This window comes from Patiria miniata, unplaced genomic scaffold (genome assembly GCF_015706575.1).
Source record: "Patiria miniata isolate m_02_andy unplaced genomic scaffold, ASM1570657v1 HiC_scaffold_3, whole genome shotgun sequence".
NCBI classification, from domain to species: Eukaryota; Metazoa; Echinodermata; class Asteroidea; order Valvatida; family Asterinidae; genus Patiria; species Patiria miniata.
Window position 1 is genome coordinate 11353813 of NW_024037069.1, and position 12279 is coordinate 11366091.

General features: G+C 42.7%; 1 protein-coding gene across 7 annotated transcripts in view; it reads right to left on the reverse strand.

Moving 5' to 3' along the window:
• The window catches only part of LOC119738702 (complex I assembly factor TIMMDC1, mitochondrial-like), a 13587-nt gene continuing 1308 nt past the window's right edge, over positions 1-12279 (reverse strand). The window contains exons 1-8 of one of the 7 annotated variants that reach the window (XM_038213636.1): positions 9892-9984; positions 9160-9278; positions 7578-7746; positions 4715-4803; positions 2866-2933; positions 1873-1951; positions 1040-1150; positions 1-685 (exon numbers count right to left, since the gene is read on the reverse strand). In XM_038213636.1, coding sequence (XP_038069564.1) covers positions 586-685; positions 1040-1150; positions 1873-1951; positions 2866-2933; positions 4715-4803; positions 7578-7746; positions 9160-9269 — 726 coding nt within the window. In that variant the 5' untranslated portion in view covers positions 9270-9278; positions 9892-9984 and the 3' untranslated portion in view covers positions 1-585. Of the gene's footprint in view, positions 686-1039; positions 1151-1872; positions 1952-2865; positions 2934-4714; positions 4804-7577; positions 7747-9159; positions 9279-9765; positions 9985-12279 lie in introns of those variants that run through there. The other 6 variants (XM_038213638.1, XM_038213632.1, XM_038213634.1 and 3 more) reach the window with 6 other exon arrangements.

A 12279-nucleotide genomic window follows, 5' to 3' on the forward strand; every position in this document is an offset into this window, starting at 1 on the left:
ACGATGTTACAGGATGCTTTAGACCGTCTTTCCTAACAATCCAGAAAGGTATTTCGTGATAATTTGATCATTTCGTTTTTTTGATGTTTGCAAATGTTGTATCTTCCCTTTAATGCAAATGACCCTATGTGCCTTTAAGTCACATATTTCAAAGCCAACTGAAACACCAAATAAGCCAGGGTATAAAAAGGCCTCCGTATGGGAACTGTAGATGGTGCAGCATGGACTACTGATGCGAGGCGGTGAAGAACACATCGTATTCATGCACGGATTGAGCATAGTATGGCAAACAGTTTCAACTTTGCTGTGAACAAATCCACGGTGTCTTCACGTGAGACAAATGCACATGAGAATGGTCCTACAGCGACAGTGACGCTCAGTTGCTCATTATCGCACTCGTCATTTTTATCATTGGGTGTTCTTGTGTACAGAGTCAAAGTTCTCCATTGTTGACATTTCGGCTTGTATGTGGAACTGAAACGCATGCTGTTTTATGCATAGGCTAGATGAATACTGGTCCGAGGGCTTTGATGCATCGGGGAATGCAACATTAGATGGAACAGAAGAGTCAACCACAAATCAGCATCAACTTGAAGCCGTCTCATTTTTCTCAGAGTCACTTCTCGGATTCATGTTCTCCTCCATGTACTCCATCATCAAAGGAGTCACATCTCTCCTTAGTAACCTGAGGAAACAAAGAGTCTCAGGTATTGAGGAAAAAAGCACGGAAAAGGGCAAACAAACATTACTAAAAGTCTTTTAGCAATAACTTGTAAATCTGACTCATTTTTTTTTTCAAAGTAGCTTATTTTGAGCATCAGTTTTGGATTGATTTGATGTCTTACGAAAGTCCTTTTTGGGGTTGAAGGATGGGTAGTTTATGGGTTGATTGCTTGAAGTACCAAATGACTGCTTTACAAATCTTATTTTTTGTGGGGGAGGGGTTGGGGAGGGGTGGGGGCAGAGGGGAGGGGGCTGTATGAGAAACACATTTTAGGGGAACCTATAGTCTCCCCCCACAGAAAATTAATTGACTTACAATTCTTTATCTCTGGCGATTGCTTTTTCCTGGCGTACTCGTTTATTCTTCTCCAATGTGGTTTCTCCCTGCAGTTTCTGGGCCCCCATTAATATCAGCCCAGCTGGAATACTGCAATAGACAGGAAGAGTATTGGTAAGGCCAAAAAAAAAAAGTCTCCGGTTTCTGGTATGCGCGCCCGCGTCGCTGTAGCCATGCGCGTCGGCAAAATGAAAAAGTTTTTTTTTTCAATGAAAGATGATGTCTCAAAACCGCCAAACTCACTGGTTTGACTGGAATCCTGCTGCTGCACAATTTTAACGTGTTTTTAGATTGGGTTATGGTCGAGAATAAGCTTTATGTGGCCTCTCTGGACTCCCATATATTTGCACTAAGTTTAGTCGGGCACCATTTGCAGTCATCAGCCGACATTTGAAGCCAAAAAAAATCCGGTATGAAAAAGCCGCGTCGCCGCACCACTTTTTGGGCAAGCTCCATACCAGAAACCGGAGACTTATTTTTTTGGCCTAATGGACACATTTTGCAAAAATCTAAAAGACGAACTAGTACTTACTGACCATAAAAACAAAACTTGTTTCCAAGGATGTAGGCAAGTCCATTCACATGTCCAGTCACAAGTAACAGTGGATGACCAATAACAATGGAATGCCTTTGCCAAAACTCATTTGAGTAGCTTGTGAGTTGAATTGGGACTGGAGGACTTGTGAGGAACTTGCAGGGACTTCAGATTGACTTGACTACATTCCTGCTTGTTTCACTTCTAAGGTTTTACTACTGAAGAGCATTGCTAGCAAGGATATGAACTTATCCTGTCAAACATCTGTTCTACTCACCCCACAACAGCACCCGCAAACGCTCCCCCAACAAGCCCCCTCAGCCCAAGGTTGAATCTGTACAACGAACCTGTCACCACTGAGGGTGACAATCAGAGAGGCAGACAGGGTGGTAGACACAGAGAGACAAGGAGGGTGGCAGGGAATAAGAAATAAAAAGAAAATACATCAGACAATGGGATTGGATTGTCAACTAACCAGTTCGCGCTGGGATTATTTTGACATTGACCAGACCCAGGCGTGGGATTTTTTTCACAAACCTCGATGCCAGACGGATTCAGGCTGTCGTCTGCAGGTAGCACACCCTGATATTTCCAGCCTCATTTGCTGCGAGCGGGTCGCAGACAGATATTTCCAGACTCGGTCACAGCTAGTTTGTCCCTCATCCATTCTGAATACCGCAAAACTTTTGCGTGTATACACGTCATCCGACACGAACTGGTTAAGATAGTTTCCGAGCTAGTTTCAAGTTTAAATCTTTTTTTTTTTAATTGCAATTTTTTCTAGCCATACAAAAGTTATTCAAGAGACATGAGACATTGAACAAATGAATGGGTCCACGTTTAGTTTTGGAATAAAACGTCACAAATTTCAACATATTTCCAGCCTGACAATATTTCAGTTCTTGGGGGGATTGGTTCCCGTCTCCCAATGAGTATTGACAATGTGGGAACCGGAAAACCAGTCTACTCACAGGGCCAATCTCAACAAGTCTACTCGCATGGCCAATCTGTTCTTGCACAATACAACTGCAAACAAAACTTGACCTTTTATTCAGAGGATTGCAGATGTCCAATACGAAAATAAAATAGTTCAGTCATCAGAACAAAAAGAACATTTGCAGGGGGAAAACCCCAGAATTGTGGAAGAGCACAGACTTCTTAAAACACATCTCAGGAGTTTCTGATTGGTATAAAATCCAGGTTGAAGTAATGGAAGTTGAGATGTGAAAGGCGAGGAAAGTCCAAATTCGTTATCATGATTGTGGCTTACTTGCTGCACTGACGTAGTTTGTGATGTCCTGTTTGTCTCTGTACAATGACATACACGTGCTAATTCCTCTACGGAGAAAACATAAAGAAAACAGCAAGTTCACGTAAGATGACACATGGAACGAGGTGCATTGGAAAATGTGTCAATGTGGAGAACTGTAGTCCACTGGTTACGGTGTTTGACCTATGTGCGATGGTACGTGGGTTTGACTCAGACAACATGATGCTCGTGTTCTTTGGCAAGACACTTTACTACTGTTGCCTCTCTCCATGCACCCAAAGTATAAATGGGTACCTGTACCGTACAGACCAGATTGCGCTGATCTCAGATCTGGTAGAAAGCGCTATTTAAGCACCACACATTAGTTTTATTACCATGGATAAATGGATAAGTTAAAGCAATGAAAAGTGACAAGTCAAGTGAAGTCAAGTGGGCAGGGAACAATTTCCAGAGTATCAATCCTAAACTTCACAGGAATTCTTTCTGGAAACCTTCCTCAATCCTCCAAAATCAACTGCTGTGCAGTGTAATTCAATGGCAAATTCTTTGCACTTATAAGCTCAAAAAGTGGCTTAACTGGCTCAATCTAACAAAATCCTCCAAAACTTGCTGGATTTTAAAGGATCTGCTAGTGTTGGGTTCAAATTAAAGCAAGTCTGACTATTATGCGCTCTATTTTACAGCTCTTGTTTCTTTGTTAGAATTTCTTAAATAGTGAATTCATTACAATCTCTAGCTGTGCCCTGGAATGATAAAGGGGTCATTCTATAAATTTGGGGTCCAAAGTGTGACATTTTTCCCGTCCCTGTTACCTTGGTACTTTGTAATTTGCCATTCAAGCATCATTAAGAATGACTTCAAATGATTGTTTATTTGTTGGGTAGGTAGTTTGCTATTCATAATCACTCTTTGAGGATGACTGCATTAAGGAGTGCATCAGAATTATACAATCATAGATGTCAGATGTAACAGGGACGGGAAAAAAAGTGGACCCCAAATTTATAGAATGACCCAAAGGCATCCTGATTCTTGAAAAGGTTACTGTTAAAGCCACCTTTCAGTTTGCATGTTCTCAGTCTATTTCGTGTGTCCATTGCATATTTGGGATTATATAAGAGACATGCAAATCCTTGTCATTTGATTTGTGGAACTCACATCACGTGACATTCGTTATTGCTCCCATTCACGCCAGGGCTGAAAAAGTCCTATTCGCCCATGGGGAATGGCAAATACTATTGAACAGTTAGGATCATTCTTGTTCCATGACACGGTATTTGTGTGCAAATGCATGCTGGCGTGCGCGTTCAGCGTTGCGCGTAGCGCGTAATGTTCCAAAGAGCCAGCGCTACAGAGTTGGGTTCAAATATTTTCGTAAAGGGGTGCTTTGGAAAAGAAATACATTTTCCACCAAATTGTATTGAAATAAAAGTTCAAATATATCAAATGACAAGGATCTATATGTCAATATATAATACAAATACTGAGTGGCTTTAAATTGTGAAATGGGAGGAATATTATCGCTCGGTAAAATCTGGACTTTTCCAGTTCACTCGACTTCACCTCGTGAAATGGAAAAAGTCCAGATTTTACCTTGCGATAATATTCCTCCCATTTCACTCTGAGCCACTCAATATCTGTATACTATTCAAAACTGTAGGCTCAACTACTCATCAGAAACACAACATGGACTGAAAATGCATATGGAAATGCGGCTTCAAAGTTGGCAGGGCATGCTTTGGCTGTAAGATGTGGTCTTTGTTGCAATATCTTACAAGTCTTTTCCTGTTAGAAATGATATTATTGGGCTGAACTTTTATCCTGTCTCTCAATGAAAATGAGCAGTACTCACTGGAAACCAGCAGCCAAGAATGCTATCCTCCATCCCCAACGATACCCATAGCGTATGAAGCCTCTTACTCCCGCATTGTAAGATGCACCCTGTTAATAAAAGAGAGAAAGATGTAAATAAATCGAGTAACCCTTGAGAAATAAAAAGGGTCGCACAGTGCTAATACATTAATTTGAATTCATAAATACCTGAAACAGTTTATCCATTCTTGTTGGTCAAGAGACAATCACGTAGCCGGTTTAAACAGATGATAAAGACATGGCTGGCAAGTCTTAAACACCGTTTTATGGGTTGAACGTTCACATGTAGGCATGCGCAATACTACCATTGAGTCAGTATTTCATAGTCCTAAATGCACACTGCACCGGCACAGCTGCGTTCTGCACGACATCGCGCATTACGCGCAATGCAACATGGACACTACCACAATATACCTACAGTTGTGTTTCGAAAAACATCATTGCAAATGTATTATTTTTGACTTGTTTTGACTTTTGGACTGAAAAGTTTAGATTTTTGTTTTTTTTACCGAAAATTATTCTGTTTAAGACTTGTTCGAGTCTGGATGCTGATACTTACCCAATCTGCATCCAGACTCCAACCGGTCTTAAACAGAGTGTTTAAAACTGGCCAAGCACACATTTATTGCCTTATTTAATGTAAAGATAATTGTGTTAAGGACTTGGAACATGGTTTAACAGAGGGTGATAATGTAACAGACACAACCACTGCTTGAACAAAAAATGCAAGAACAGTCAATTTTGAGATATCATATTACACTTGGGCATAACTCACAGTTGAAAAGTTGAATGAATAGAATATCTGGAAAATGTCTCTCTGGCCAAAAATTCATCCGTATAAGACTAGTGTAAGATGAGCCATCTCTGCCCCTTTTTGGAACTTCCCATGATCAGAAACTTCCAAGAATATTTTCTGACAACTAGAGGATTACCAACTTTTCTTAATCATATTACATTTCTGTTTGTCTATTTGCAGACCGTGTTCATTGTTGAAGTGACCAAAACAAAGAGACAGCGTTCTTATTTATGAACACGGAAGCCCTAAGACACAACAATGCCTGTTGTATCATGCCCCATCCCCGGCTGTGACTACGCCACTCAGGATCTCGATGCCGCTATCGTAGCTGCACTCCTCACTGCCCACAGCGCTGTACACACCTCTGGACATGCTGCCAAGGTTGAGAAGGTCAAAAGGCCATTGATTGCCGCTGCTGGCTCCAGTGTTTCAAGTCACGGTGCTTATTTCAAGTCACGGTGGTCAGATTACGTCGATGCCACCAAGATAGCCGGCAAGGACAAAGTAGTACAACTACTTGAATGCTGTGATGAACCCTTGCGCAAGGACCTCACAAGATCCGCGGGTGGTAGCCTCACCAACAAATCTGAAACTGAGGTACTGGCTGCCATAAAAAAACTTGCTGTGCGTGAAGAGAACACTATGGTTGCCAGAGTGACACTTCACAATATGCGTCAGGATCGTGATGAAACAGTGCGCAGCTTCGGAGCTCGCCTACGTGGTCAAGCAGGAATTTGCAAGTTCCTAATAAAATGCCCTGGCTGTGACATTGACGTTAACTACACAGAAGCAATCCTACGGGATGTACTCACCCGAGGCATCGCAGACCCTGAAATCCAGCTTGATCTCCTTGGCGATAAGAACCAAGACATGACCCTGGAGGAAGTCTTCCAATTCATTGAAGCTAAAGAGGCAGGCAAACGGTCTGCATCATCACTACTAGACTCACACTCAGTGGATGCGACCAGCAGCACGTACAAAAAAGCCAAGCAAGTGAACCTCAAGGAGAAACATGACCCATGCTCCTACTGTGGTAAGAAAGGACATGGGAAGAACGCCCCGGCCCGCGCTCGTAAAACCGAATGTGCAGCATATGGCCACAGGTGTGGGCATTGTGATAAACACCACCACATGGAGAGTGTGTGCTGCAGTAAGGCCAAACCAAAACATTCGACACCCGCCCCTCCTGATGACCGTGAAGGTGCTGTCTTTGATGCCTTATGTACCATCTCTGATCCAGTACAACACCCCAATGGGTGTGCATTTGACGAGTTAGTTACTGTCAATGACTTGGAAAAACCACACCAAGTCGACACACTCCCCCACCGCAACTGGCGCCATTCCACAGCGACTCTCGTTGCCCTTGGCACATGCTACAGACCCTGGCACATCGCCCAGAATGACCCAGGACCCTCCGAGTCAAGAACGTCGGCCCCTTGTTGATGCTCCGCCCCCACCTATGGATGAGTCGTCACAAGCCAGCAGGCCCAGCGGCCCAGTACCTTCGATGTTGCCTCCCCAGGTCATTGGTACCAAGCCCGCTACCCCTCCCGCAGTTGACACCCCAGCTGCTGCACCCAGGCGGTCCGGTCGCAGTACTAACAAGCCTGCCTGGCACTCTGACTATGATATGTGATCCTATTAATTGGATCATACTTTACCCTTACGTTTCTGGTTTTTGGTGTTACAGTTTAGTCTAGATTAATCGTTAATAATGTTCTTTATTCATGTTCTCAGTCTTTGTCACACCAAAGGACACATAGGAACGTTTTGTGCCAAAGACTTGGGGGGAGATAGAGGATTACCAACCTTTCTTAATCATATTACATTTCTGTTTGTCTATTTGCAGACCGTGTTCATTGTTGGAGTGACCAAAACAAAGAGACAGCGTTCTTATTTAACAACCACACTGCAAAAAACATTTTCTTATTTTCTAGAATTTTCTTATTTTCTTGGGAGTGAGACAAGAAAATTCAAGAAAAATGTCTCACTTTCTTGTCTCACTCCCAAGAAAATTAAGAAAATTCTATGTATCAATGAATTTTACCGTAGCTTCGAGACGGCTGCTGTATATTGCGGCCCCGCTTTTCTGTATGTAGCGATCTCTGGCATGTCTGGATGCCGGGACACCACCGTAGGCATATCCCATCAGCATACCCATCGTTGTCATCAGGATCAGCTCGTACAACTCCCGCGGGATCTCATGAGTTTCTGGGCTGTTGAAGAATGTACACAACAGAACACAAATACATGAAGAATTTCCTTGAATTAATTGAAGTGCCACACTTCTGTCCTCAGCATGTGTGGCAGGGTTGGGGGGGGGGTCCATTTTTGCCCCATTATTAGCCTATGTGTGTTCTTAGTTGGATTTTAAAACTTAGGGATTGGGTGCAAATACAGCGCTCTCTGATAGGCTATTGATCCCATTGTAGAAAGAATTCTATACACGGCCTCCACTCATATTCTATAATATGACCTGAAAAGTAACAAAAGTTGTAAATCTGATGAAGAAACACTATTTTAGGAGTGCGAAAATTCTTTGATAATACTTTAACTTTTTCTGTCATGGCCCATAGACTTTGTGCAGGAGGTCTGATCATGAGTGGAGACCGTGTATAGAATTCTTTCCCCGGTGGTCAAGGACTGGCTGACTGAAGAAGTATTTTCTTATGTTGAGATTTGGTCTGGTTTTTGCGAATTTCTGAGGGTGCCCTCTGGTTCTTTCCTTTGTAGTCGGCCTTCTTGACCATGGTGTCTGGATTGATTTTCTCTATTTGGTTTATTATTCTGAATGCTTCGATGAGGTCACCCCTTCTCCTTCTGTCTTCCAAAGTTAATATTGGATTGAGGCTGGCTATTCATTCTTCATATGGCAAGTGCTGCAGGTTTTGGGATCAATTTGGTAGCTTAGGCGTGGACCTTCTCAAGTACAACTTTGTCTTTAACCATGTGAGGTTTCCAAACTTGTATGCAATAGTCCAGATATGGCCGTACTACGGATTTGTATAGTTTGGTTATGCCGTTTCAGCTTCTGTATGCCAAGTTCCTTATCATTCCTAGGACTCGATTCGCTTTCTTTGCTACCTGATGCAGCACATTGGGATGAAACTTTGATTGAGTTGTGAATGATGAGGATTCGGCGGTCGCGAAGTGTAGGGCCCCTGTTTTATTTTGATCAAATTAGAGTCAAAAATGTTTTTTATTGCTCAAAAATCACCTTTACAATCAAAAGCAGACTTTTTTCAATTCTAATGACACCCGTTTTGCAATTTTGAACAGATTCTTGGCGTGTTTTCGCCGTGCTGTCATCGTCATTTTACCCCTAAATGTCCCTCAAAAGATCAAAACCCTGCCCTCTATCTATGACAAAACTGTTTATTGAGAATGTCCACAACTAGTTTGGTAGGTCCAATCATTTTAAAGTGGATTTTGTTCCCTTATAGGGCCCTTAACCGGGCCCTACACTTCACGATCACCGAGGATTCCCAGGTCTTCAGGTTTTTGCTCTTTATAATTCTTTTCTATTAATTTACGATCGACCAAAAATAAACTTATTTAAAACATGCAATATGCCCCAAAAAGTACAGTTTCACGAATTCCACAAAACAAAAACAGAATTTCCAACTCACTCTGCTGTATAAGCCTGTTTGATTCGGTCCCATCCTGTTTCTTTCTTTTCTTGATGATGCTCATCCAGTGTTGCTATGGCAACATCTTTTTTCCCTGTCTCATCATCCATTGCATCAACCTAAATAGGGTATAAAATAGCAAATAAAGCTGAACCCTTAAAGTGCAGGGACAATCCCACGGTAGGGTAGCCAACACTTGCTTATGCTAGGAAACTTGGGCCATGGCATGGGGGGGGGGGGGGCGGAGTGGGAAGGAGAGGCCCAGTTTGTGGCCTTCAGGTAAATTCTTCAGATAGAAAATGTACTGCCAAATGCACATCTAAATTAAAATATATCAATATAATTAGTACAGTAACGATTATGGCAAGATTTAAAAAAAACCTATTCCTAAGCCCCGCCCCTCCCATGCTGACTCCATAGGCATAGCGCGCGTAGCCGTAGGGTAGGCCATGGAGGAATAAGAGGAATAATGTGTTCTTATTCCTCCATGGGTAGGCCATCAATCGATCATCAGCAAAATCGATGCACTTTTAAATTTATTTCTGATCATTTTAATTCAGTCAAGCTCTAATAGTAATAAGAATTGTTCAAATTGCTTATTTTGACCATGTTTTGAGTTACTGAAACGGGTTTACTTCGCAAATACAAGTATTACAACAATAAACAACTTTTTAGAAGTTTATGCCAGCATGCCAGGCATCACATCAAATCAGCACACACGGGTATTATCACCTTGATCTCATACTGTCATGACTGTACGACCCCAAGATTTAATTTCACAGCTTTGTCATACGCGTCCAGGGCTTCTTGTATTTCGTGTATGTTATGAAGCTCTGGACGAGGATAATTTTAGTCAGTAGTGTAAGCTCAAACGATCTAGGGCAATGCATTTGCACTTAGAGAATCCAGGGCTTGTGACTTATAAGTAATATGCGCGGAAACAGGTCAACTCGTACGCGAACAAACTCGTACGCGAGTCAACTCGTACGCGGATTGGTCAACTCGTATGCGAGACAACTCGTACGCGAACCAACTCGTACGCGTGCCAACTCGTACGCGAGCCAACTCGTACGCGAGCCAACTCGTACGCGAACCAACTCGTACGCGAACCAACTCGTACGCGGGCCGTTTTAGGAGTGGTTTCGAAGATTGGGTTGGCATGGTTGGGAAGAATTTGGGAATAGTGTGACGGGTAGTCCGTAGTTCAATGTGTGACCGTTGTGTGTGATTGGGAGTGAACCCGTGAATGATGAGTAAAGTAACTGATTTTTGTAGTTAGACGAGTGTTGTATCGTGTGCATACCTGTAGCCTTGTCACGTCAAATTTAATTCCATATATTAATGCAACGATGTACCAGTTGCATTTTTCGTGTTTTTTTAATCAATGTACCTGTCAGTCAATTAATTGTCACCATTGTCAAACTGACCCAATTGCAACGCTCTGGACTACCATGGATCTGTTCTCGCGGTTCGGTGTCCTAAAAGAACCGGCGGGTTTAGAAGATCAAAAGAGATCGATCAGACTTGTCAACTGCCTGTCACTCAACTTTCATTGTGGTTCACAACAGGCGCGGATCCAGGGGTGGGCCGCGGGGGCACGTGCCCCCCGTCAAATTGAGTCCACAAAAAAAAAAATTAAGAACAGGGGGAAAAAGAGGGGGAGGTGAGAGAAATGGAGGGAAGGAGGAGGGCAACCTTCTAACAAAAATACCGGCGCCGATATTAAACATCAGCGGCCTGCAAACATTGTGTGGCCGTATGAAACAGGGAACTCGAGAAGCTTCGAAATAAACCGCGATCCCACGTACTCTATACGTAACCCTGTATAGTACATCGGTTTATGAAATGCGATTCTGAGCGTATGTACCCGTACGAAAAACACGCACGTGTTACTGTACGTGTGACGGCCGTTATAGTGTACTCTTTGGACCACACTATTGGTCATGGGGGCCAGCATAAATTTTCTTCCACGCGCTTTCAAGGATCGAGTCCAAAACATGTCCGCTTCCGTATAAAATTTCCGTAGAAAATCTTATCTTGTTGATAAACTGAAAATTTAAACTTTATACAAAACATTAGAAAGCATCCTTGCAAAAGTTTACAAACTAAGTCTATACAATTCCGTTTCAAAAATAAAATGCACGAAAACATGCAGACGAAAATGGTTATCAAGTGAAAAACGAAGAAACTTAAAACGCTTGTTAAAGCAAGAGTATACATTAAACCAATGAAAAAAATGCTTATTTAACTTAAAACATTTTGCTCACATAACTCCGGGAAAGAGGGGCCAGGAATCGCCTCAGATTTCACCACAGAGCATCTAATTATCAACAATTTCCCGGGGCCCTTAAGCGGGCCCCGCACCCCACGCCGAAATACATTCACGCTCCGCATTATTAGTCCTCGGGCCAGATCTCCCTACAAACTAAGCCTATCCAATTCTTTTTACAAAACAAATTGCAAGAAATTGATAATGCCGTCGAAAATACCTGGTTATCAAGACAGTGAAGAACAGAAGAAATACAAGAGTACAGTTTTAAACCAATGAACACAAAATAAAGAAACACATGGTGTTACCGCAAACCGAAGCGATAATGAAAAAAAAATCCTAACAATCTTCACAACATTTTGCTGAAATGGGGCCAGAAATCGCTTTAGATTGCACCACAGAGCATCTATAGAATCAAAAATTTCACGGGGCCCTTGAGTAGGCCCGCGCCCCGAACCCCACGCCGTAAGACACTGCTCCGCGAAGACGAAAATACATGGTTTTTACAAATTTTGAAGTACACAGTAGCTTAAAATTTGTAAAAACATAAAAGTATATTTAAAAAAAAAGGATCCTCATAAGCTTAACAACTTTTGCTCAAATAATTCAGGGGGAAAGGGGCAAGGAGTCGCCTCAGATTGCACCACAGGGCATTTAGAATCCAAAATTTTCCGGGGCCCTTAAGCGGGCCCCGGACCCCACGCCGTAAGGGCTTCCCGCTTCGCGCTCGCATTAGTCCTCGGAGCAAATAAGTCCTCTAAAGGTGTGCCCCCCGTCTAAAGAAATCCTGGATCCGCGCCTGCACAACCATTGATCAATTAAAAAGCAGACACGCGGGGACATCCGTAGGC